This window comes from Drosophila sulfurigaster, chromosome 2R (assembly GCF_023558435.1).
Source record: "Drosophila sulfurigaster albostrigata strain 15112-1811.04 chromosome 2R, ASM2355843v2, whole genome shotgun sequence".
In the NCBI taxonomy this organism is placed as follows: Eukaryota; Metazoa; Arthropoda; class Insecta; order Diptera; family Drosophilidae; genus Drosophila; species Drosophila sulfurigaster.
In genome coordinates this window covers 19,898,740-19,925,730 of record NC_084882.1, presented here as the reverse complement: position 1 = coordinate 19,925,730, position 26,991 = coordinate 19,898,740, and the positions used below count along the sequence as shown (strand labels likewise).

Sequence of the window (26,991 nt, the reverse complement as noted above, 5' to 3'; positions counted from 1 at the left end):
GCATTATTTTTATTATTTATAATAAATTATAATATACCGTATTCTCTACAAAATCACTCACATAGAGTTGCTTATGTTTTATCGATATTTTTTTGTTATTTTACAATACTGTCAAGTGGCAGCACACATGTGCTGAGCATCGCAGTGGCAACCTTGGTAATTGTAGTTGTTGTTTACAAATAGAGCATGCCACCCAAAAAGGATGCAAAAGGCGGAAAGGATGCCGCAAAAGGTGGAAAAAAGCCAGCGGCGGAGGATAAAAGTATAATATGCATGCACATTAGCTTAAAGCCAACTAACACTGTGTAATTCACAGGTGCTGGCAAGGAGAAGAAGGGCGGCAACTCTGTGAAAGTGCGGCACATTCTCTGCGAGAAGCAAGGCAAGATTATGGAAGCCATGGAGAAGCTTAAGGCAGGTCAAAAGTTTCCCGAAGTGGCGACCGCTTACAGCGAGGATAAGGCACGCCAAGGCGGCGACTTGGGCTGGCAGATACGCGGCGCCATGGTCGGACCCTTCCAGGATGCAGCCTTCGCTTTGCCCATTTCGACTGTCAACAATCCCGTTTACACCGATCCACCGATTAAGACGAAATTTGGTTACCACATTATTATGGTTGAGGGAAAGAAATGAGCAAAAGTGATTTTACAAATCGTATTTATTGTGGTCTCTCAATATATGTTATAAAAATATCATGTGAGCTTGATTTTATCATTTTTCACTTCTTGCCTGCATCTTCCTTAAGTCCAACAGTGCGATTGAACACTATGTGGCTTCCATTTGTATCTGGATCCACCGAAAAGAAGCCAATGCGTTCAAACTGAAACTTATCGTACACTTTAACGCCTTTCAAGGAGCGATCTGCATAGGCACAAAGGACGGACATTGAGTCGGCGCTGATGTCGCTGAGGAAGCCGCCGGGCACCTCGTTGGGATCCTCCGGATTCTTGTGTTTGAACAGCTGCTCATAGAGACGCACCTCTAGCTGAATGGGCTGCGACACCCACTGCACAAACGCCTTGGGCTTCTCAGCCTCCTCCGCCGATTTGCTGCTACAAATAAGTTCTACGATGTCTCCAGTGACTGGATCACGGACTACTTGCTCAACGCTTATGACCAGACCAGCGTGACGCAGGCCAACCGATTGCTGCGGGGAGAGACGACGATAGCCCTTCTCCGGCTCCTCTTTGAAATCGCTACGTTCAATGTAGAGCACACGATCTAGCGTAATCTTGTGCGTACCCAGCTCTGGATTCTGTGGGAAGTTGGGTACTTCAAGCTCAACGGCTGCCTTATGCGGATAGTTGCTGATGGTCACCTTCAGCGGTTCCAGCACAATGAGACGACGTGGTGCACTGACATTCAAAACATCCCGAACAGCGGCCTCCAACATAGCGGGATCAACAGAGATCTGGGCGCCTGTGACGCCCATCTGAGCGCAGAAATTGTTGATGGCTTCGGCAGGGAAACCACGACGACGCAACGCCGTTAGCGTGAACAGACGTGGATCATCCCAGTCATGGACAATGTGCTCAGTAATGAGCTTGGCGATCTTGCGTTTGGACACCAGCGCATAGTTCATATTGAGACGTCCGTATTCCCACTGCACGGGGCAGTAAATGTTAAGAGCATTGCAGAGCCAATAGTAGGAGGAGCGACGCGACTGGAACTCCTTTGTGCACAACGAATGCGTGATCTGTTCGATGGAGTCGCAGAGGCAATGCGTGTAATCGTAAGTGGGATAAATGCACCACGCTGCACCAGTGCGATGATGCGCTATGAACTTGATGCGATACGCCACCGGATCCACTTTGCCCTCCTCCAGCGTCAGCTTGAGACGCAGCGTTGCCGCGCCCTCATCAATCTTACCGCGTCGCATATCCTCGAACAGAATGAGCGATTCCTCAATGGGACGTTCGCGCCAAGGACTTGGTGGCGGATTGAAACCCTTGAGCTCGTCGGCCTTCTGGTGGCACACATAGGCAAGGTTCTTCTTAATCAGGACAACAGCCCAATCGTAGAGTTGCTGAAAGTTATCTGAGGAGTAGGTGATCTTGCAGGGTTTGTAGCCCAACCACTCGACCATTTCACGTATAGCAATGAAGAACTTCTCCTCCTCCTTCTCGGGATTCGTGTCGTCATAGCGCAGATAGCAAGCACCATCATGTGCCGCCGCATAGCCAAAGTTAATGTTGATCGCCTTCGCATGGCCAATGTGCAGTATGCCATTGGGTTCGGGTGGGAAACGTGTCTGCACGCGGCCACCTGTGGCCTTCAAATGATCGCGCAAAAGTTGTTCCGTGTGCTCGGTGACTACATAGCCATCGGTCTTGTAGTTTTCGCCCGGCGCATGGAAATGCACCTTGGTCTTCATCAGCTCGGCAATCGTATTGGCGCCATCTGTTTCAGTAGCTGCGACTGTCTTGACTTCGGCCTTTGCATTGGCCTTTGGCTGCTTGTCCGTCTGCTTGGGCAGTGGCTTCAAATCTCCCTCGGTTTTGGGACCGAGTAGATCAAAGATTTCCACATCAATGGCCGACTTCAAGGACTTGGCATCCGCCCATTTCAATTCGTTGCGCACTTCCTGCATTATCTTAAATGAATTAAAGTGATAGCGTTGCTCCAGCAGTATCTCTTTATAGCTGCCCTTGATCTTTTGCTGCACAATGCGCTCAATCTCCTCTGGTGTGACGACGACTCCAACGCCGCATTCGCGTTCCAATTCAGCCACATCAACAGTGGTGTTCTTCTTCTGTCCCAACTTGAGTAAGTATTCCAAAGCGGCATCCACACGTTGAGTATTGTCCAGCTTGCGTTCCACTATATACTTCACCAGTAGCGGCAGTTGTCCGGCAATTTGTGGCTTCAGTTTGCTAGCCATGTGGTAGAGCAACATGCCAGCGCCATCGGGTAGCGGCAATTTGGTTTCGGCAAGCGCCAGTTGCAGATTCTTGGTCACATTTGCATTCTTGAGTGTCTCCTTGGCCTTCTGCTCGCTCATGCCGAGCTGCTGGAACTGGACAATCAAATCCTCGCCTGCCATTTTCTCGTTGACGCGTTGTCTGCTGACGAAATTCTGCTCTTAGGGCAAATCCCTACCTCTCATTCACTCACCCATGCAGTGTGACCGAAGCACAATTTTTTAAATTTATCGATCTGCAAAATGTACTAAATCTGCATATAAAAATGTATTGAAAATTATATTAATACACTTTTTTCATTAAGATATTAATTAATTTGCAAGTGAATTCTTATTCAAGCTGAACAACTTTTCTGTTTTTGAGTAATAACTTGATTCTACTGCGATCTTTTCAAAAAATCATATCTACATAGAAAACTCATTTATGTGAATATCTAAAATTGTAAACTACATATGTAATTAATCCTGTGAAGGGAGAATAATTTTATTTTTCCTTATGCTGAATATAATTTTGTAAATAATCTAAACCCAAACTTTGTAATAGAGCTACGCCTTTCCACGCACCTTAATCGAGAATCTTGTATGACCAGTACCCCGATATTCCATATCAATGCGAATATTTTTAGCCCATACTTTGCAGATGATGGTTATATCTTCGTTTGTAGGCATTTCGCTTAATTGTAAGGCGACCACACGATTTAAACCTTTCATATCGGTGCTTGTATCAAAATATGGATAGGGTATATAGTTGATTGATGGCGAGTTTTCCTCATCAGTCGCATCGCATGTTAACCAAATTTTTGCAAAACCACCATATTGGGCCATTAAATCTGCTATTTCACTGGGACTATCTTTGGGTAGCTCCGATTCTGATTCATAAGTTTCTGGCTCGAATCCATACACTTTGTTCAATTTAACGAACACACAAGGTTCTTTCGTATAATAACCCCATGTTTTGTCCCTGTTGCACGCATCGAAAACATTTTTACTCCGTCCACTTGCTTCGACTTTATTAAAAAATCGATCTATATTGTCGGCTATGGGATCGATTTCCGTTTCGTCATGTGGGTGAAAATCTATTGTACTCATTCCTGTGGGCACTATTGAAACACCAGGCGCACCTTTGAGCCACAAGGGACGATCAGGTTTGTACAAGAAATGAACGAATATTAGAATCCAGAATACAACAATCAGAGCTAGAAGCAAATATAATACAAGGTAAAATCCAATAATTCTGCACCATCCCCAAGCTGTACGTCCAAAAAGTCTATTGTGGTCTAGGTCCAAGACTTTTTTTACTCCAGGGCATGTCTCTCTTGCGACGTATGATCTCCTCGTTCCGAAATCTCTTGCGGATTCTGTAGTCTCCAGCGGGTATTATATGGTCTTCTGGCATATTTTACTTGATTCAGGAAAATATATAATATGTAGATATGCACAAATAGGACTGAAATATATTTTTGATAATGTTTGCGTTTAGTTTCAATTTCTATATACATATGTATGTGCTATGTTTACTTTGATTTATAATGAATAATCGTCCTCCACTTTCTCTTCAATTTTCAGTGCTTCCACATGTAGTACAAATACAGTCGTTGCGAATCTTAGAGGAATATTTTTCGCCCACACTTGGCATTTTACATAAACATCCTGATTAACTGGAAGATTATGAAATTGAACGCCAATAACTCGACGGTATGCTGGATCCTCTTTCGTAACTTCATCGGTTAAATTCTCAGAGATTGAGCGTATAAACGAATTGCTCTTTAAAAATAATCCATCCGAATCGTAATAGCGATAGGGAACATATTCGATATCCGCTATAGTTTGGTTATCCATGAAATTACAGGCTACCCAAATGCGATTTGTGCGATGTTCCTCTGACAATTCCAGAATGTAATCATATAGATCGTTGGGCACCTGTTTGGGAAGTGTTATTGAATCGTCATAGGTAACAGCTACGAAATTAAGAGCAAAATTGAGTTTTAGTAAAATGCATGGAAGTCCAGAATCGTATCCCCAATAATTATCCAAATTGCACGATCTCAAATGACGCATTCCTTCTGTGCCATATTTTGCAACAAATTTGTCGAGTTGCTCAACATATGGACTTAATTCCTTTATTTGATTCTCCTTGTAACGTATTAATTTCACATTTCCCACAAAATGTCCTGGTACGGAGGATAGTCCTGTTCCCTTTGGCAGACGTGGATGGTTAGCAGGTATGAGAAGCCTTACAAGAAATATAAAATAACCAATTGAAAAAGCAGCTAAGAATATGTAAAATGCAAAATAATAAGAAAGTAATTTAAGTAAACGCCATTTATGTTTTTTTCTTTTGATTCCTGAACTGGTGACGATTCCATTCCATTTGACGTTCTTCCATATGCCGAAATCGCTTATTAAGCTCATATGGGCCTTTAGGCTTAACTAATACGTTCGGCATGGTTACAATTAATTACTTATTTATTAGTTCATGCTGTAATATTTGTTTTTTTTTGACTCAAATTGACAGTCAACTGTGATTTAAATATTTGAAAATTTATCCGATAATAACTTGCGGTTGGTATTTTTCTATCGACATCGATAACTGTAAACTTCCAAGAATGGTAACCCTAACGCATGTCGCGGCAAATAAACAGTGAGTTTACAACCAAATGTCAAATAAGATGAGTGCACCAACTGCTCATCCACCGTTGAACAGAATTCCTGGCACTGCACAAGTTAAGGAACATCATGCCAAAGATCTCAAGACGCTGCGCTATCCGGAACTGCTCGAAATCAAGGATAGGCAAGCCAAATTGTTAGCATCCAAGTAAGTTTGCATGGGAATTGTTTTGAAAGAGAAACGCTTATTGAATGTTGTTTGGCTGTTCCATAGAAAACGTTTACAACTGTTGCCGGACAAGGGGAAGCGCATACAGGAGGCCTTCGATAAGTTGCTGGCCGAGATTAAACGTCGGGACGATGTAGACGCCGCTGCCGAGCTCCTTGGCGAACTGAACATTGCGTCCAAGGGCAAGACGACTCTTAATAATCTTGAGTGGCAAGGTCGTAGTCAAGCGGACGACAGTTCGCATGTGGACGATGTGCTAGACAGTGACGACGAGCAGGAAATGGATCCGTTGCGTGTCATTGCCCAAGGTACAATGCACGAGCGACAAGTGAAAGTTCTGCCGCCGCCCGCCACTTTGATTACCGCCGATGATTTGGCCGACATTGCATCATTTGGACCAGCGCCTGCATCACCGGATTCAGCTTTAGCAGATCAGAGCGTGTCCAGCAGTGCCAGTGAAACTGTCCCAGCTCAAATAATTGAAATTGATGTGTCCAAGTTGGCTAAACGTTCCCCTGACGCAACACTGGAGCAACACGCTCTGTATCTCATTGAAAAGACTGAGGTGCAGGCAACGACAGGCGAACGCGAGAAGTTTAGACCTTTTCGAACCACAGTTTCCAATGTGCATGATCCGGCCAAGGAACGCATACGCAAAAAAGGGTAAATATTGGGAGGTGACGGCAGCAACGCCACCGCTCATCCAACACAAAGAGATTCAGCTAGTGCCACTCACAGAATCAGCTAATCTGCAAGTTGACTTCATGCAGAAAGTCAAGGTATGGAGGTCAGATATAAACTGTGGTCAGCTATAATCTTAATCTTGTCTCATTTCTTGGTAGGAATTGCGTATTAAGCAGGCGGAGGAACGTCTGGCCAACCGACAACTCACCGCTAAAGTGACAAGCATGCGTCTGCCTGAGGACTCCATACTCAAAACTAAACCCTCCTTTCAACAGTATCGCAATCCTCAGGTGGATTATCTAATCGAGGGCAGGCAGCGCTCGAGCGAGGAGAATGAAGTGCATGATCCAACAATAACCGAGACTGCAAGCGCTGGTATTCATTACACAGTCTACGAATGAGGATTTGAAAGGATTGTTAAGGAGGCTTAGAAGTATAGGGTACACTAGTTGAACTAGAAGTTTTGCGACATTATAATTAATTAAACATAATATATTTTGTGAAAGACTTGTGGAATCTAATCTATTGTTGTCAGTCGATTGGCCAGAAGTTCTTGATATATCAAATTGTAAGCAGTCCTTGAATTTTAAGTTATTAAATCCAATCTATTTTACTAACCAATACTGCTGTTAAGTAGTTTATCTAAAAAAATTTTCAATCGATCTGCCAAAATAATTATTTATAATCCCTGATTTGTAATTTGTTAGTTAATTGAATCCCTGTCCAACCAAATGCAAAGGAATTTCTTAAATAATTAATTCAAGTGTGAAACATTCCAATTAACATTATAAATTGTCTATATTTTCGTAACGCAGATTACAACATCGATAACATGTAGATTCTATGTGGTTTTGGCTCTAAGGCAAATATGCTGCTAATCTGTAATTTAAATGGAGTAAAACTGTGTGGCTGTTGAGGCTTGCAACTCGATTTGTCCCATCTTGAATTGCAGACGCTGCAACCACTTGAGCAGCGCCTCCGATTTGTTGGTCTGCAATTCCTCATAATCCGGCGCATAGTCGCGCACATTCTGCAGCCGAACATGTAACGTATCCGAGAGCTGTGTCTGCGACGAGAGCACAGTGCTCCACATGGGCAATAATTTGCCAAGCACCGTCGAATTGGTCTCCTTCAGCGCTTCGAGCAGGCTGAGGAAGTGCAAATTAACCATCTCGGACAGTTTTGAATTGGCACTTTGCGTTTGGAAATCAACACTGGACTGTGCATGCATATCCTTGTTCGCCGGTTTGGCATGTGAGACCAACTGGAGTATACAAGGCGTCACCTTGGTCCAGAACTCAAAGAGCACACCCAACGTGCTGCCCTCGGCATTGCTGTTGGTGTTGTGCGCCATCTGCTCCAGATAGACGGTCCATAGTTGGCACAGCGTAAAGGCATGGAATAACGACGACATGTGCAGCACAGATGTCTTGGATTGCTCGGCAAAGCCAGCGAATATGACCTGAATGTGATCGGCAATGTGACAAGAAGCTTCCTGCGGCACTGGTTGGGAATAAGTGACGCCCTGATGCTGATAATGCACAGTTGCTGCCGGCGGTTGTCCTTGGCCAGGTGCAACATTTGGTGGCACTGGAGGTGGCAACGTTTGTGTCTCCTGGCGACGCTGCATCAATGCCATGTGGGTGAGGGAGCCAAGTAGCAGCCAGGAAAGCAGACGCATGTGACCCACGCACTCGGTAAACTCCTTGGGACTGCAAGCAGACAATTATTAATTAGAGATAGGCATCATTTCATTGTGCTTCAAGCCTACCCCTGTTGCAACGAGGAGGGGGCATTGTTGAGCCATGGAAGATAGCGAGCGACAGCTTTGTTGTCCCGCGAGTTGCCACGCGACATTTCCAAAGCCAGATACTGTGCCACAGCTCCTTTCAGCACGCCACCCAAGGTATCTTCGCCCAATCCATTGCTCGACTGTCCATTCTTGAAATTCTGCAAAGATGTAGCTTACTTTCCAATGGACAATGATCGAGACTCTTGCCTACTCACCTTGATTTTGCTCAGCGTATGGAAATCGGCAAGAAAATCAATGACATCGTTGATATATGTACGCAAGCAATCCGCTGCATTGGTGGTCAGTACGGGCGCTGCATCTGGTAGACCAGGCAGAGCTCCAGGTGAAAGAGTACCGCCTGCATCGAGCAGCACAAAGCCGATGATCATAAGCAGATTATGATCGGGTATATTAGACTTGAACTTCAAAGCCTGCACAAACTCAAAGATCATCTGACGGCATAGCAAATTCTTGTCGCGATCCTTGTTAAAGGAGCGTGTATTCAACGTGCACAAATCGTAAAGGGTTTGATACTCCAGGTTCGTGTGCTGTACACAATAGGCCATGATCTTGGAGTAGGGATCCAGCAGTGTTTTAGGCACGCAATTCAATCGCAATGTGGCCGCAATGAGATCGAGCATATACTCGGCATTGCTTAGGCTGGGCATGATTACGATGACCTGGCGCAGTAGCGATTCCATGGCTTGCATTGCTTGTGACCAGACAGCGAGTCCAACTCCCGCCTCGGCGGGCACGCACTGCAGATACTCGGCCATGTTGCGGAAGATTACGGGCAGCTGATCGATGGGCAAAGCCTTCTTGGAGGTCAACGACTCGCAGACCATGTAGATGGGACTGGTGGCATTTAGATCCTGGAAGTCCTGCAGCGCCTTGGCAATGCTGCGGAAGTGATTGTGCCGTATCTTGACTGCAAGAGAAGTCAATAATTGAGGGACTTATCTTTGACTGAAGTTGGCCTACTGTACTTACTTTTCATTTGAGTTTGGAAGACCTGCAAGAAGATGCCATTGGGCGCTAGCTGATGCAGTACACAGCGTATGAATTGGAGAGCTACAGCCTGGGCACTGCTGGCTAGTGGCAGACCATTTTCACCCTGCCAGGCATGAGTTCCGCTCAAGCAGATGCTGTAAGAAGTCAAGAGTCAGCAGCAGTTGGAGCAATTTTCTAGTTGAACCTACCGCGATGAGATGGTGAGCACCTCGGGCAAAAAGGGAGCTGCCATGGCGGGTTCACGATGTATGAAGGTGCCTAGAATGACAATCAAGATGCCAATCTCCTCATCCGTGTACTCTTCGATGACAGCGCCACAATCCGAGCAGCGTTCCACGATGGTATAGTCGCCGACACGTCGTGAGCTCTGCAGAAGAAAGAAAGAATTAAACTTAGGTCAATTTTGAGGACGTTTTATTTACTCCACGTGGTGCATGATTGGCTGCGTGTGTGGTGTGACCATTGGGCATATCGGTGGCCTCATCGCCATCCTCATCGTGCTCCTCCGCTGGCTGGAAAGGCGGCGGTGGCCAGGAGCCAGCATAGCGAGAGCGTATATCTGGTATGGCATTGGTGTCCACATTGAAGGGCGCAAGTTTCTGGCGTGGACGCTTAATGCTGTTCGATGTGGCTGAAGGTCCTGCGGCATTTGTTGGACGGTCCCCTGAAGTCTGCTTCAGATCCTGGGTGACATTCTTCAGTATGGAAGTGTGCAAATCAGGCTGAGCTTGTCCCTGCGAAGACGCTTGCGTCTGTGCATCCGTTGAAGCGGCTGCAGCAGCTGCATTGGGATTAGGTGGCGATTCTAGGGCAACCTGCTTGATCAGGCGACGTGGCGAATTGTTGCGACTACTGGCTGTCACATCGTCCTTGGTGCTCTCCGACACATCCAGACTGTCCTGCTTCAGGTGACTGATGTCCGGTAGATTGAGTCCATCGCGCACACGCTCCACTAATGTGGCCACTGTGTCCTGTGTGCCAATGGGAAGCAGACGCTCTGGCGTTGGTATCTCGAGAGCAGCAATGCTCTTGGGCGGTGGCAACAGACCAGCATCGACTTCATCCCTAGGATTGGGCATGACGCTCATCTTGGAGAGCGGCGAATCGGGTGAACCATAAGTTTTATCTGTGCGTCGCAGCGATTTGGTCTGCGACTTCTTTTCGCGACGAGCTTCGTCAGCCGAGGAGCTCGATGTGCCCGCGCTGCACTCCACAATCGTCTTGTGGCGTCCAATGGGTTTGGTTGTTACCGCTGGAGCAGCTGTGCCGCCATTAGTCGAGCGACTGCCGCTGCCGCTGCTCGAGCCGGGTTTGCTGGACACGCTAGCAGCAGCTGTGGTGGCTGCGGGCATATCCTGAAGTGCACCCAACGCTTTGAGATGATTCGTGGCAATCGCGGCAAACATTTTCGATGTAGAGGCGGCGGCATTCTCCAGCGACTTGTTGCGCACGGTCACCGCACGATGAACGTCCACGGGAGGACTCACGATGGCTGTCTCTGTAGTCTCCGGTCCGACCAGCGGTGTGACAATCATGCGAACACCCTCTTGAAGGCTGTGACGTGTGTGCGTTGTCACCACGGTGGTGCTTACGGATTCGCTGGTGCTGCCCTTGATCTTGGTCGTATACGTATCTCCGGTTTTGGTAGTGATCATTGACTTTAGCGACTTGCTGGACTTCTGTGAATAAAAAAGGTAAGAAAAGGATTAATTTTAATAGTTCCTTTTACGAGGAACGAAACGAATTTAAAATTTAAACAAGTATCTACTATAATACAAGATATTGCGTTAGAATTAATATTTATTTTCTTTGATAAATTTAAAATTTCGAAAATAATTAGATAATCGCTTTTGATTTTATATTGAATATTTGCATATTTTCTAAATATACATTTTCCATATATAAATATGCATAAAATTCCTTTTCTCATAAATGAATATAACCTTTAATTAGAACTAAAAGTAATATTACAAAATATTCCCAAAAAAAAAGCTTATTATTCTAATTTTTTAATACATGTCAAAGTTGTGCTTTAGCTTTTGGCTAAATTGAAGTGCATTTCATAATAATAATAATTATTAAATTTCCGGTCATCCTAATGAAAATCAGTCTTCGCATACCAAAACTGGATATCAAACAAAAACGGGGATGTCGCTGCGTATACGTAATATAATATATACGTTATATTAAGTATACGCAGCGTCATCCCCGTATAAGCATGATGAAACTTACCTCCTCGGTGTATTCCACGGTGCGTCGATTGCGGAGCTCCATCTTAGCAGTGGGCAGAATGTCCTCAAAATGAATGGTGTCATCGAAGGAGCCCTGCAAAGTAAACACAGTTGTTAGAAAGTCAAATGATTTAAGAACTCTTTCCCTACCGGAGCACTGCTGCCGTGAAGAGTGCTGTCCGAGAGATCGCTCTCGGGTATGGCCACCAATTCGGATTCGGTTTCATCGGCATCCAAACTGGAATCGTTGTATTTGCGGAACGCGTGCTGCAGCTTAGGTGTGAAGGCCACGTTTTGACCCTTGCTCTTGGAGGCAGCGCTGGTGCCTTCGGATGGAAACATGGGACTGGCCGGTGGGCTGGCCTCCTTATCATCGGGATCTGTGCCAAGCGAAGGTTGGCTAACATCGCGCGACCTAGCTGCACCACCCACACCCTGAATGTCCAGTATGGTAGTTGTGGGAATGCGTCGACACTGATGGAAATGTCCACGCAGACTGTTCATAATCATGCGTATGGCCGAGATGACATAACCGCTCAACGGTGGCTGGGTGTAGGAATACTTGTAGAGTACAACGAGAAGCGTGAAGAGCCAATTGCGCCGCGGATACTGCTCCAGATGCCACAGAGAATAGTTGAAGACAATATTCTGATAGGATTCACCCGAGGTGTGGGTGGGATTGGGAGCATACAGAATGATCTGCATGACCGAGGGCAAGATGAGACCTCCAATCAAATGATTCTGATCCAGAACTTGTGGCAGATTGGCCAAGAAAGCATTGAAGACAGCAGAAACACTGTAAAGAGTGGAAAATTTCAATAGCTGCAAAAACATTTTGGTCTGATTTATTTTACCGCAATGAATCGGGCGTGGTGTGGAAGGTCTTGTCGATCTGATTGTGTCCCAAGAGCAAGAACAAATGCTTCAACACAATATTCTGGGTCCTGGTCACGGGTTTATCCTCCGATGGGAATGCCTGATCTGTGCGTGACATGAACTGCATCAACATAAAGACTAGCAAATGAATTGTCTCTCGATCCGATTCCTCCAGTTCTGTAATGCGACTTAGTAGTCCGATAAGATTATCATCGTTAAGTCCGCCCAGCGAATGGATGTGTCCATCTAAAGAGGATATAGTACACATTATTAGACTCTACCGACGTGATTTATGTTTGCTTATATGCCAAAGGGAAAAACACCGATTCATGATTTTCTTTTTTTTTTTGGATTTTGAGTTTTGTTTTTCTTACAGCCACATGCCAATTGCACAAATAGATTGAAATTGATTGATACAGATATAGTATATATAATTGGATGTATATATACTGCTTGTGTGTATATTTTGTATGTACGAAAATTTTGTATATACACAGGGTGTTGTTTTGTAAAGTTTTCGAGAATTTAGAGTTGTTTTTGTTGTGGGTCAAGAAAGAGTAGGAGAGTACAGAGAGAGAGAGACATTTATATTATACGATGATACGTTCACAATAGATGTTCAGAGAGCATACATACCAGTTCGGAAGGGTACACGTAAAATGATTTTGATTTTGTGTGTGTGGAAAGCAATAATGTTACATTTATCAACATCGATCGGCTAAATTCAAAAATCACATTTAACATTTATACAAACATTTCAAAGAGAACAGAAAATGTATGTACTAAACAAAGAATAGATATGTTAAAGGATGTCCTAACTGTTATCAGAAATTCATAAACTTTCTGACTATTGAAACTTTTGAGTAGGCTTTTAGTTTAAGAGGCACTTACACCAAATACGATACGCATATCGGTTAAGATTAGTCGCATGAAACGGTTATAGACCGGTTAAGAAATTGGTTTTAAAAGCTGAATTGAAAAGTTGAAGAAGTCATGCAGTGCCCATAAGTAAGTAATTATAAAAATTTATAAACTCGAATCATTTTTAGTAAAGTTAAAAAAATAGTTGTACATAATTAAAAAATCATTTATATTATAGATATTTTCAGAATTAAAATTTAAACGTGCGCAAGGGAAAAACAAATTGAATTATATTTAACATTGAAAAAAGATTTTGATCTGAGAGTTTCGTAGCTGAAGAAAAGCTGAAAGCTGAAAAATCGAAGGCTTAATCTTCACCAAGACCTTGTGGATATTTAATTGAGAATTGTGCTTTAAGAAGCTTCCAAATTCTGGAATGTATTTTGAAAAATTAGTGATAAGTATATTTTCAAGTAATTAAACGAGCTGTGATAATTTAAATATTGCAAAATGATAAAAGGAACATTATTAAACATTTACAGCTGTTGGAGAAGGGTTGGACAACAGAGAGCAAGGAACAGATAACACAAATAAATCAAATGAATTCAACATCAATAGATATTGGTTGTCGGACACACATGCTCTACAACCTACCTGGATTGGCCGTGGTGCTGCCCGTGGTGCCAGCAGCGGCGGCGGCGGCATTGGCACCCGAATGCGGAGCGACATCACAAGTGCAATGCATGGGAAAGGCCAGTGCCGAGGGACTGGGACTGGGTGCAGTCACCATTGGCTGTGGCGGCAACAGATTTGGTGCCGAGGGATGCTTTTGGAAATGGGAATGTAGGGAGGTGGCAAAGGTGTGGCCCGATGTCGAGGATGCTGTTGTTGGCATGCCAGCAGCACTTGTTGTACTAGTTGCATTGGTAGTCACTGTCGCTGTGGTTGTTGATGCTACTGCTGTTGCGACTGTTGCTGGTTGCATGGAACTCGAAGTGATCGTTGTGGAAGTTGTGGCGTTAGTCGTAGGCTGAAAGGGCTGCTGGGCAGCCTGGGAGCGCAGCAAGGTCTCGGCCTCCTGCAGCGTGGGCATTGGACTGTGATGACTAGGCGGTACGCAATGCACTAAATACTGGTGACTTTGACTATGAGCCGAGGCAAACGTCGCTACTTGTGCACTACTACCAGCTGTGTGTGAATGCGGATGTGTGTGAGTGTAAGTGTGTGTGTGGGGATGGTGTGTCGCGTGTGTATACGGATGTGGATGATGTGGATGTGAATGCGGATGGTGATGTGGATGTGGATGGTGGTGATAGGTAAACGCAGTGTTGTGTGGCGGGGCATGGTGTATGGGACAGGGGGGGCGGTGGCAGGGCGGCTTTCGAGCGTGTATGCAATGGATTACTAGTTGTGGCGACACTATGACTAGCTGTGCTGGCATTTTGATTGCCACTACTACTCCCTAGGAACTGACCCAATCCAAAGCGCGAGGTCTTCCGCTTCAATATGGGTGCCGACACTTGGCGACTGTAGATCTTCTCTTTCTCCGGCACGGCTGTAAATCACAAAAATAAATACATTTTCAATTGATTAATATACAAAGAAAGATTATGTACTAAAATCTTGAATAAATTTCTTGAATTTGAGAACTTTTTTATCTTTAACCCTCTAAGCCCCAAGAGTGCCTTGAGGCACTCATTTACATTGCGTTATTGTGGAAAGTGGCATTAGAGGGTTAAACAAGTACAGTCGAGATACATGCTTTCCATTTTCGATGAAAGCAAAACAGTGCTCTATTATCGCTTAAATATAGCGAAAATATACTGATATTTACTTCAACTATTTATTTAGTACTGCATTCAAAGCAATGAAGACCAAACAACTTTAGTCTATTTTTTAACCATATACAAATTATTTCTTAATTAAATGATCGCAACCAAGCTTTCAGATATCGTTTGATATAAGAATTTTGAATTTATCTTAAATTGACGTGATCTCAGCAAAATTCAAAATCTTTTTCCCTTGATTTTAAGACTGTTTCCTATGTTACATTGAATGTTGTACTCACCGAACTTGGAATCCTGGCGTGGTGCCATGCTGGCTGGCGCGGACATGGTCCGTTTATAGGGCCATTTGGTGCCAAAGGAGGCGCTCAATGTTTTGGCCATGCTACCACTGGTGTCCGACTGACTGAGCGCCTCGCGGGCTTTCAGTATTTTGGCCGAGAGCGCTTCGCTGCCATTGTCGGAGTTGCGGAGATCGCGCAAATATGAAATATCGCCACATTTCTCTAGATTGATTTGTGCCTCGACGAAGAGCGTATCGAAGCGATTCAGGAAGAACTCCCAGCCGAGCATTTTGCGATCGGAGAGAGAGTTGTGCAGCTGATAGACAGATTGCAGGACCACGGGTCGATCGACAATGAAGAGATCGAATTGCGATTCCAAGCAGAAGAGCAGTGACCGTATTGCCGTATCATGTATGGTTCCGATATAGAGAGTCGCCCGCTGCGCCACATACACATTGATGTCATCCATGCTGGCAATCAGATGACAGAAGGCGGTCGCCAATGCCGTTTGCAGTCCCACCTCAGAGCGCAGCGGTGTCGAATCCATAAAACGTGTAATCACGGTTACTCGTTCCACTGCCGTGAAGCGTACCCGCCAATCCACATCGTGGAAGGCCTCCTGCACCACGCGCCAGAACACATCGGAGCCCAACGGCAGCGTGATGCAGTGCAGCAACAGCGGCACACACACCTGACAGATGTGCGAGTGCTCCGCATTGCACAGCTCCCACAAACTAAAGAGCAATACAAATATTTATATTCGCATTTGAATAAAATTGCTACTCACTTTTTGATCAACAAATTCTCTTGGCACCAGATGAAGAAGCCCCTTTGTTCTCTTGCTGCCTTTGCCAAAGCATCGCCATGCAACGCCATCGTCTTGAGGCACTGCAACACATAGTAGAGTATCTCCGGTTTCTTGATAGTGGGTATTTCCTATAGAAAAGAAGAAAATAATTCAATGTAATTTAAAAATATCACATATATAGAGGCGAAAATAGGGTACAAATCATAATAAATATACTTTGCAATTAGACAAAAGATTCATCACGTTTATTTCTTGGATATATGAAAATAAAATTTCTTATTTAAAATTATTTATTAATGAATCGCAGACTAAATATATTTCATATTTAATAAACCTTTGTCCTTACAAACATTTGCATTAATTTAACCTTCTATGTTCATATCATTGCATTCTACCTTAATTTTATAATCTTTAATATAGTTGGCGTTAAATATATAATGTTGAAACGAAACACATACTTAAAAACAAGAATATAAAATATAATCTTGACTCCTAATATTATTAAAGCAAAAAATATGTTTTGTTAAAGCAAATTTAAAGAAGAAAATCTATATAATTTTGTTTATTTTCTTTCTTTTTTTTATTTTAGTAATAATGAACAAAAATAAAATATAAATAGAATTTTGTCACGTTTTTTTTTCAAATAATAATTTTATTAGGGGCAATTTAAATTGATATTATTTAAGTAGATCCTTGTAATAATAAAATGCACAATAATAAAAAACATTTTCAAATATTACTCATACGTACCGTTAGCAGTTGGTGAATGTACTGCAGTGGTTGTGGCAACTGATCGAGCGTAAATTTAAACTTGCCCACCGAAGTGTGCCAAAAATCATCGCTATCCTCCTCCTCCTCGTCTTCGTCCGATCCGCTGCCATTCTCCCCGCCATTGCTGCCATTGGCGCCATTCTCGCCCATCACCGAGGCCTTGGTTACGCTAACATTGGCACTGCCAACATCTGCATCGGAGAGCGTGATGGAGCGGGCGATGGCTCGATCTGTGGGCAATATGGAGGCCAGATCGAGTTGCTCTGAAACTGTTTCAACCGTTGCCGTCATGATCTGCATTAGATAGCAAAGGGGATTTACATTGCGGCGAAGCATCGTTTACACAATCTATGGCGGACAATTTGCAACATGTTTACGGCATATTTACACGTTATTTTACATTAGGTGTACACGGCTGAGATTACATTCTTCACACATTTAGTACACATGGAGACAAATGCAATCAATTTGCACGCTTCAACTTACACATCCATTATCATTATATCATTTTGTATTTTTTGGTTTTGTATTATATAATAATGTACATAAATAATTGACATAAAAACATGTAAGAATTGCATAAAATTGTTAAGGTACGAGTATTTGTGCATTAACGGTATTATTGTACAATTGTTATTGATATCTTCTTTTTTTTTGTTGGTGGACTTTTTAAATAATTGTGACGGTGCTTGGTACACGGAACATGCTCATCAACAATGATCACAAATCAAATGGGGGAAGGTAATTAAAAACGTTGATTTACGTGTTTAAAGAGTATTGAATAAATTAAGGTAATATTTACATATGTATGATGGAGAAATGTGGAGAGTAATATTCAAATAAAATGTACACGTAAGATAAGTATTAAATATTGTTATTAATTTTCAATTACGATCTTTCCGTTTGCATGTACGAGTACTTCGCAATTTATATTCACACACATACAAGATACTTTGAGACACGGGAGTGAAAGGAAAACTTGAAATTTAAAAGAACAAAATTTAATTAATCTAGAAATTTGAAGCTAACACTTGAAATTTGATTCACCAGCCTAGAATTGTATAACCTAGAAATTCAACTACAAAACATCTATTTATTGAATTCACGACGTTTTCTAGTTGATCTGCTAAAAAACCTTAAACAAGTTGAAAATATACTAATTTAAAATAATTTACAATAGAAGCTAGAATTAGTATAAACTTGCAGATGGGTTCTTAATAATATTTATAAAAATTTTATGAAGAGCTTAGAGTTAATAATTATACTAATAAAAAAAACTAGCAATCGGAAATCTAATATATAATATATATATTTCTTTTGTTTTGAGCTTAGCATAAATTAAAATTCGCTCAATAAATCTATCTGCAAGAGTATTAAATCTTCGGCATTCCGAATAAGACTATTCTATTTGAAAATTTGACACTTGAATTAACAAAACGCTATTTTCTCTATTTGTTGAAAAGCTGCTAAACATCACACTAAATGTTCAGTTTTGACTTATAATTATTAGAATGAAAAAGAATATAAAATGAATGTAGGACGAATTTTAGTAAGCAAAATAAAAATATGAGAAAACACGCTGTACAATTTATATACATTTAACACGAAGAGTACAATATATAAAAAAATTAGATTAATAATTGAAACAAAATGGACAAATTGAAATAGTCGAATACGATTATCGAATTATATGATGGTTTCGTTTGCTTAATCAGCCAAATAATAAAACAACTAATATTAAAAAGAAACTGTTTGTAGCACGTTGTATTTTGGTTTTTGTTTTTTGGTTTGGTTTTTGTTAATGAATGCACAAAGTACCTCGTCTGTGGCGTGAACTTTTCTCAATTCATTATTATCAACTGAATGCCCATTTTCGTTATTCTATAAAAAATATATGAAAAAATGAAAAATTTTGTAGAATTTTTGAACGTTGCTTTTGGATTTTGATTGGTTTGCGTTTGCATTTTTTTTTTTTGCTTATCGAAATCATAAATTGGAAATTTGAAATTCGAATATGAAATGAACCGAAGTCAACTGAATTTTCATTTGAAATCTGTATTGTTATGTTGCTGTAATAAATTATTTGGATATTTATAAAAAATGTATATCGATATATATATTGGTATAGTTGTATATATGGGGTGTGTTTCATTATTCAAGATACCTACTTAAACGCATAATATATTTGGTTTATTTGTTATTATTATTTTGATATTGAATATTGGTCTTGAGTGTGTGTGTGTGTGTGTGTGTGTTTGTGTGTATTCAAGTGTTCGTAACCAAAGAAGTTAATATATATAATAGAGAATTCTAATGTTTTTACAAATATTTAAAATCGAAATACATACGGAACAGACGTGGGGCATATGGACGAGCACTCCGCCCACGGAGTGCGGTTCAGGTTGCGGTACGGCCACAGGGACAGGACCTTTATAGAGAGAAAAGTAAGTATGAGTATCAGGGTTATCAACAGTTAAGATTAGTAATTGCTTGAATCTGGCAAACAGATTTTGGTTATTGAACTTTTGCTAGAAATGAAATCGAAATCGTTTAAGTGGACAAGATAACGCATTGCATTCAACTAATGGGGCATGCAACCAAGTTCATACACATAAGTATAAATCCTAGAAAGGTCATTCAAATGGCATTGATCATGGAGTTTTCCAAAAATTCACTGAAAAATGTGACATGCAGGTATAGAATTTTCAACAAATGTTCTATTTCCAATTGAGGGGCTCAGTCTGTGAGTGTGTTCAGTTCAAATTCAGTTCAGATTTAAGTACATTTGAAGTAAAGTAAATTAGCCTAATATATTTTATTATTTCAATTATGTAAGATTAGATTATATAATATTTCCACCAAATAAAATATTTTCTTTGAATTTCTCGAGATTTGGGAACAAACTGAGGACGCTCACAGACAAGTATGGAAAAAAGAATGCGATTTCCTATAGAAAATATTCGTTTCGTAAAAATTATAGATCAACGAAAATGTATATAGTATTCAAGGCACGCTGGCTACTGGAGTACGAGTAGTTGTTGTTGCTGTTGTGTTTTTGTGGAGAACGCATTTGTGTGAAGAGTTGCGAGAATACCGAACCGAAAGATAATATTCAACTAAATGGATCAAATGGGGCAGTTATCACTACAAGTACGTTCATCTATAATGTATGTAAGTATATTAAAGCTGTTATATGCTAAATCATATGTATTCTAGAAAGCTAAACAGAGATATAGAAGAGTTAGAGGTAGAGTGTCGAGAGTCTGTTTCTGTTTTTGTTTTTGTTTTAGTTGGTGGTGTTGCTGAGGTGGATGATAGTTTGTGGATGTCTTTTCTTGTGATTAAAGTATTGAAAGTTGAATTTGAAATTTGTAACGAAATGCTTTTCGAACTGATTAACAAAATGTTAAGAATGTAATGTGAATTTTTTTATTGATTATTTTAAGTTGTGAGTAATTTTGTAGAATTTGTTTTTGTTTTTGGTTTTTTTTTCTTTAACGAATGAAAAATTTGCTTTTGGGTGCATCACCTGCCATTATAATAATTTTTCCATCGTCTGAAAAGAATTGATCTAGCTTAAAGATATCTGATAATGATTGATAGATAGTATATATATAAGTATTTTTTAGTATTTTTGATGATAGTAGTTGGCGTTCGTTTGTTATTGTTAATTGTTAATTGTTATTTGTTGAATTGTATATAAGAATAGCAAGAGTTGGTTGGGTTATTAATTCATCGGGTCGATAGATCCGATAGACAGTGTGTGACAGTGATAGACAGACAGTTGGTACGCGCGAGAAAAGTGCGTGTGCGAGCGAGACAGCGAGCGAGCGAGCGAGTTAGTTAGTTATACAGTAGACGCGTTGAATATGTTAGAGATAGAGAGAGAGAAAGATATACAGATACAGATACAGATATATATATATATATTTATGTAGAGACAGAGAGAGAGAGAGATAGAAATAGTTAAATAGCAAGAGATAGACATATAAATTAAAGCCAAATTAGTTTAAATGGAAAATGTTTAAATGCGATTACTTTTGGAATTTATGCGTTTCACACGCAGTTTTAATCTCATCAATTTATTGTTGTTCTTGTTGATATGTTTCAAGTGTGGCTGGAGTTTTAGTCTCGATCTTGTTTAAACTGGGTTAAGTAATTGTTTCGGGTTGCGGTTGCGTTTGGAGGGGGGGTCTTCTGGGTCTAGTTTTCAGGTTTTCAGGGACTGTTTATATATGCAAATTGTTTACAGAGCATAGCAGGTGCAGTTTAAAGGTAACTAGGAACAATGTTCGTTTGTTTTTTTGTTTTTTGTTTTTGGTATGCGCTTTAAACGTGGCTTTAAGTCTAAGTTAATTGAATGTATACAAGGGACGCCCCCTTCGAAGGGCGTCATACCATTCATTGGCCCTCAATATATACTATATTTATAGTTTGGCCAATGATGCTACTTTAGCTACAAAAGTTGGGTGACTTTCACTGCATTACTTTTACGGTGGTTAGTTACAAGTATTTCGTATTTTTATTTATAACGGGTGGGTTGAGGGGGAGCTTTAACTTTGACGACTTTTTCGATAGATATTTAACATCCGAATTCGAATATTTTATCAAATTAAACTAAGCAGGTGGGAAAATCAAGGAAATATTCCGTCTTACCTGCAAAGCCTCCAAGTGGACCCAAGGGAATGGGCAATGGTGCCATTGACAAGGAAACGTCGCGTTCTCGGGTCTTCTCCTTATCCGATTCCGGCGGCGACTTGCGTGACGATTTCTCCTCCTCGATGATGTCCTCAATAGGCACCTAAGATCAATGTGAGCATATCACTCTTATATATAAACACAGTTTAACTTACATCTGGTGGTCTAACAGGATTCAGGGGTGCCATGAACTCAACCAGCTTGGTGGACAACTGATGCCACATCGTGGATGCCTCGCAGTATGCACATTCTGCCACCTGAAAGAGAAAGAAATGTGAAGGCTTTACTCAGCAATTACTCTAATGAGTATAATTAAGTTTTTGAGTCTGAGTATTGACATTAGTTTTCATTCTTAAAATGTATTTGTAACAAAAATTTCAATATATTTTATTCTTGTTTTATTTTTCAAAAATTCAGTCATAAAAATGTTGTTATTCTTTTCATACAGTACTTCAATCCAAATAAAATTTGAATGCCATCACTAAAAACGTGTTACAGTATATAAAAATGCTAATTAGTAATCGCAACAAAATATGAAATAAAAATTAGAAAATGTGTTTAATTACTTATTTATTTTTTTTAATTTAAGCTTTTCCCATTTTTAGTATTTAAAAACAAGTTTATTTAAAAACTGCATAGACTAGAATTGTTTTAGAATTTGCTTATAAAATTTTTTTCTCGGTTTCATAATTTTTTTTTATAAAGAAAATGTTTTTCCCTGTTTAGATTAACTCACCTTAAGAGCACAGACATGGCTGCTGAGACCAACACGAGCAGCAGTTACCATGCATTTGATGAGACGTGAGACATTCTCGCAGACACTGGTATGAATGCCCATGTGCTGCTCTACATCCTGGAGCTCCATTTGCTTGAGCAGAATATCCAGCATGAGAATGCAACAGGTTAGATTATGCTCGGCATCAGTGGAAAATTCCGTGTGACGATTTGTAGGTGCCTCATCATCTGAAATTGCTGAAGTATTTCCAGAGTCATCTTCGACAACAGGTGCTGGAAGAGAGAATATTCATTTAATGGATTACTTTGGCCGATTACTTTGATTACTTACAAATGGAGCTCCGTCTGGGTGGATTTGCCATCTCCGCCTTGCTCTCCTTGCACGGCGTCTTGGGTATTTTGGCCTGCTGCTGTTGCACCTGCGGATCCTTCTCCTTCTCGCGCATCAATTCATGCTGTATGCCGTACTTCATGATGCGCACTCCGTCGCCAAACATGGCAAAGAGTTGGACCAGCGGTATGAGTATCTCCAGCTTGGTGAGTATCTGCAGCCAGTGCAGCGCCTGCTGTTGTACCTTGGCCGTTGTCTTCTCGAAGCGAATGGCCACAAAATTGTACATGGTCTTGGCATCGAATCCCAGAGGCGACATTTCGGGATCGAGTATTTTGCTCAGCACAATCTTCAGTTCATTCAGCTCCTTTTCGGCCACATCATTCGTGATGGCCTCCATCCAATGTGGCATCACGTAGTCCCAGATTTCCGAGGTGATCACTTCATAGGGCACCAGACAGATCAGACGCTGCAGTCCCTCCTTGAGGTGGCTGGTGCGGGAGGCGAGCGTCTCCCAGTGTCCACCAACGCGTGCGTATTCCGGAGGATGCGGTAGCAAGCAGGAGATGAAGACGTTATAGTGAATACGACAGATCTCCTTGAGCCAGTTACACACATGATCCACCTTTAGCTTCTCTATGGTGCTTTCAATCTGACCAGCAGCTGTAGTTGAGGATGAGATTTGCACGAATTAGGAGTCAAAAAATAACTATATCTACTCACCGTCATAAGAGTAGGCTGTAACATGGAACCAGTGAAAGAGCATGCTCAGAATTCTGCCCAGCACCTCGACAGGTGTGTCCGCTGTCGGAGTGCAGCGACCGACGAGTAGCCAAATGCCATAGCGGCCCAGCATCTGTCGCTCCTCGAGTGAAATGTTGTCGGGTGTGAGAGCGTGGCCATTCTTCTTGGCATCCGAGGAGGACTCCTTGCCGGGCTCAAAGTTGAGTGGCTTCGCCTCGCGCAGCAAACTGACCACAGACTCGACCATGTGCATCTGCATCTCTGGATCCATTTGCCAGGCTGGCTGCAAGCTGCGATGCACCACATGATCTCCACCGCGTCGAGAGTTGTGACGATTGCTGTGACACTGGCCACAATAGCGTATGGGATGATTGCCATTGTAGCTGGCGCATTCGGTGGAGAAACAAATGGAGAAGGCTGACTTCTCATTCGAGCGACAGTTTTTGTTCTCGCACACCATCGACACCTGCTGCATGGGATGAAGAATGTCACCAAACTCGAGATTCGCATGCTCGCGATGTATCTCATTGGCGCACTCGATGCACAGATAGAGTGGAGGAGGACAGTCGGGGGCGTAAGTGATGCTGATGCTATGATCGTAGCACACTTTGGCTGCCTCAGCATTGCCGGCATTGGGGCAATGCTCACGCTGGCAGGTGAAGGGCACCAGGTCGTCTACAATGAGCAAACATATTTATTAGTACACAAGGGAATTCTATACTAATAATGTTAATAAGTTTAATAATTATAATATTAATCATGATTTTAACAAATTTAATAAAATTGGATTTAAGACTTTAAAACGTTCCGAGACTGAGTGAAAAAAATTCTTAGTTACAAGTTCAAACTTTTTAAAAAGCCAATTGGTCATAATATAATAGGCAAGAAATACCCTCGTATAAAATAATATAATAATCATAAATAATAATGAGTTCCTATATTAATCTTCTATTAATTTTAAGATTTAACTAAGACAGATAATGAAACTACGCAATTTAAATTAAAGAATTATATCTAATTATTTTTGCTCTTAACATTAAAAATTAATGCTTTACACAAAAGAATTGGAATTACGCAGAATTTAAAATTACCATCTAACAAAATAGCATATCATACTTCATAGGTATAAGAACATTTTGATTTGAAATCAAATTAAGTCAAAGTAACTCTTTAAACAATGTTTCAATCTTCAGTTTAAAGTCCAGAAAATAATGATTCTTCACTTATTTAATACTTACTCGTTAATTTTGAGAGCAGCACCTTGCGATCAAAGAGATTGGCATCGAAGGCGGGCCAATAGTAGAAGAGCAGCTTGGCAGCCGAGGAGCGAGAGACAGCTGTGCCATAGGCGACCACACAGAGAATGTCCTTGACCACGTTGTGCTTCAGCGTCATCAGACACTCTAAAAGCTGACAGTGATGGGCTGGAAATACATATTACTTTAGCTATATATATTATATTATATATATATTAAGATCGTTACCTGGGTTTTTAGAGTACTGCAGAACCATCATGATGACTGAGGAGACTGACTGGCAAGCTTGGCATTCCTGCTCATCGGCGCTGCGACGTGCTAGTAAATGTTAATCGAAATTAGCACAGTTTGTATAACAGATATGCACAATACGTACTTATAGTAAAGGGTAAGATATAGTAGCACAGCGCATTGACAATATCCTGATGCAAGGCTGGCGGTAGTACAGATATAGTAGAGCTGACTAGATAGGGTAGATTATCAATAAGATCCTTGTCAAGAAAGGGTAGAATGCAGCTAAGACATTGTAGTAGAGCTTTGCCGAAGACTGAAATAAAGGGTGAATTCAGTATTATTGTTTTTATAATTATTAATACTAGTTATTACGGTTGTAATATGATGATTTTAATAGGAAAAAATGATTAATTTTCATTTTAAGAATAAAAAAGCCAGGCTTAGTTTTTATTATAATATTTAAATATTTACATATACTGAAAGTAAACAATAGAATTATGAAATAAATTTCGATAAAAAAATTATTACTATGCAAATAAAATTTGATTTATATAATAAAAATCAAGAATAGAAGTTAAAGCTGGCTTTTATAATTTTTGGGAAATAATACAAATCAAAATTTCAACTTTAGTAATAATAATAGTCCTAATAATAATTATTATTATTATCACATTTCAGTTTTATTATAATATCCAAAATAAAATGTAAATTATATTTTTATAAGAAAAACTAAGAATACAAATTAAAGTTGATTTTTTACAATAAAAATCGAAATAAAACAATCTTTACTAAACTTCTTTATACTGATACCATTAAATTTATATATAATATGTTGCACGTAGTAATACGTGATAATTTATTTAATAATTTATTAATATTTCTCCGTATTGATTATAGCAATTTTATTACTTACCGATTTGTCCATACTGGATGCAAGGTGCCACATCAATGAGCATAGTAAGTGCATTATAGAGATTGCCATATTCGAGATTTGGATAGGCAGACATGCGAGTTGGGTCTTCGAGAGGATCGCGTATAAGTTCGTGCGGAGAGGTGCGCACATCTTTAAGGACAGCTGTTCAAAATTGGCAATCATTATGAACCGAATTAAGCTAGTGCGAATTTCATTTTAAACTTACTTAATAGAGTTTGAGAAAAGTATTTGATATTGTTAGCAATATCGACGCCAGAGGGCGCAGGTAAGACGTTGTGCAATAAGCGTACATGGTATTCATGAAGGGCTCTCAGTTTTGCCTGAACTGTAAAGTAGAGGAAAAAAACGCAACGATTTTGAGACTCCGAGAGTCGGAGACTTCTGTGGCATACTTACAGGCGGCAGCGCGAGTGCCCATGTTGATGAGTTGCACCTTAAAGCTGCCAGTCATTATATCAGACAAATCCTTCGCATTGCCGAAACTGCTGCCGAGGGACTTCGCATTCTATTAATAAATTGATTTATACAATTTACAAAATGCTATCTATCAATTGTGCAGTTTTCAACATTACGTAATCGGTGGCAGCCAACAGAGTTGATGCTGCCACAGTAAAATGTTGAAAACTACACGAAATTTCAGAGATAAATAGAAAACTTCATATGCCTGTTAATAAATTGGAATTAGTTGTTGTGTTTTTCATAAATTTACCTCGAAATTTGTTAGTTTTTTCAATAAATTTGCAATTTTTTACAATTTTTACTGCGCACCTTGACCACAAAGAAAAATCTCTATAACTAAACTGTGCCCCGGATTGTGGTGTGTATCTGTGCAAGAATATCTATAGCTGGAAAATCTGTTGGATGCGCCCGGCGACCCTGTTGCTTTTTGCTTTGACATTCAGTTATTGAAGTAGCATTTTAAGAGTTTTTTAGACTCAGCAACACATTTAATTATTTGAATTTTATTTCTGTACCAATATTTATTAATTAGATTTAGTTTGTATCTATTTCTTTTGATTGTGTAGCGGTATTTGTATTCACATCATACGGCGAGGGCGAGTGCGTACTGACCCACTTTTCTCACTGCTGATTAACACTCACCCCGCATTCGGGCCAAAAAAGCAAAAACCAGCTGCAACTGGGACATGCGCATAATCCATGTTTACATTCGCATTTTCGCAGCTCGCGAGTTTTTCCTTTC

The 26,991-nt window shown here is 40.8% G+C and overlaps 5 protein-coding genes and 1 long non-coding RNA gene across 6 annotated transcripts; 3 read left to right on the top strand and 3 right to left on the bottom strand.

The window, feature by feature from the left end:
* Nucleotides 1-104: 104 nt before the first annotated feature.
* LOC133838922 (peptidyl-prolyl cis-trans isomerase NIMA-interacting 4) lies at nt 105-695 on the top strand. The gene is made up of 2 exons (XM_062270177.1): nt 105-262; nt 317-695. Exons 1-2 carry the CDS (start codon nt 187-189, stop codon nt 631-633), a joined length of 393 nt encoding a protein of 130 aa, XP_062126161.1. The 5' UTR covers nt 105-186; the 3' UTR covers nt 634-695.
* On the bottom strand, nt 641-3,121 carry LOC133838907 (probable glutamine--tRNA ligase). Its single transcript, XM_062270161.1, has one exon. It carries the CDS (start codon nt 3,041-3,043, stop codon nt 719-721), a length of 2,325 nt encoding a protein of 774 aa, XP_062126145.1. The 5' UTR covers nt 3,044-3,121; the 3' UTR covers nt 641-718.
* Nucleotides 3,122-3,379: 258 nt separating this feature from the next.
* LOC133838917 (sodium/potassium-transporting ATPase subunit beta-like) lies at nt 3,380-5,391 on the bottom strand. The gene is made up of 2 exons (XM_062270173.1): nt 4,136-5,391; nt 3,380-4,041 (listed from the first exon to the last, which is right to left on the bottom strand). Exons 1-2 carry the CDS (start codon nt 4,161-4,163, stop codon nt 3,467-3,469), a joined length of 603 nt encoding a protein of 200 aa, XP_062126157.1. The 5' UTR covers nt 4,164-5,391; the 3' UTR covers nt 3,380-3,466.
* A 121-nt stretch (nt 5,392-5,512) lies between these two features.
* On the top strand, nt 5,513-7,194 carry LOC133838913 (uncharacterized). The gene is given in 4 exon segments (XM_062270168.1): nt 5,513-5,735; nt 5,802-6,411; nt 6,413-6,535; nt 6,599-7,194. Coding segments are annotated over 4 exon segments (1,134 nt in total). The 5' UTR covers nt 5,513-5,577; the 3' UTR covers nt 6,842-7,194.
* A 25-nt stretch (nt 7,195-7,219) lies between these two features.
* Nucleotides 7,220-26,608, bottom strand: LOC133838904 (protein unc-79 homolog). Its single transcript, XM_062270156.1, is given in 29 exon segments — nt 7,220-8,152; nt 8,212-8,390; nt 8,448-9,160; nt 9,223-9,377; nt 9,432-9,610; nt 9,666-10,922; nt 11,476-11,568; nt 11,625-12,270; nt 12,329-12,596; nt 13,866-14,575; nt 14,577-14,766; nt 15,280-16,013; nt 16,067-16,215; nt 16,838-17,152; nt 18,677-18,739; nt 19,207-19,286; nt 20,388-20,444; nt 21,515-21,659; nt 21,712-21,813; nt 22,293-22,564; nt 22,623-23,285; nt 23,346-24,041; nt 24,605-24,790; nt 24,851-24,940; nt 24,999-25,169; nt 25,770-25,931; nt 25,996-26,115; nt 26,187-26,295; nt 26,500-26,608. Coding segments are annotated over 28 exon segments (9,276 nt in total). The 5' UTR covers nt 26,242-26,295; nt 26,500-26,608; the 3' UTR covers nt 7,220-7,326.
* On the top strand, nt 12,596-13,867 carry LOC133838924 (uncharacterized). Its single transcript, XR_009894024.1, has 3 exons — nt 12,596-13,358; nt 13,450-13,684; nt 13,754-13,867. It is a non-coding gene; the product is annotated as an uncharacterized LOC133838924 (long non-coding RNA).
* Nucleotides 26,609-26,991: the final 383 nt, after the last annotated feature.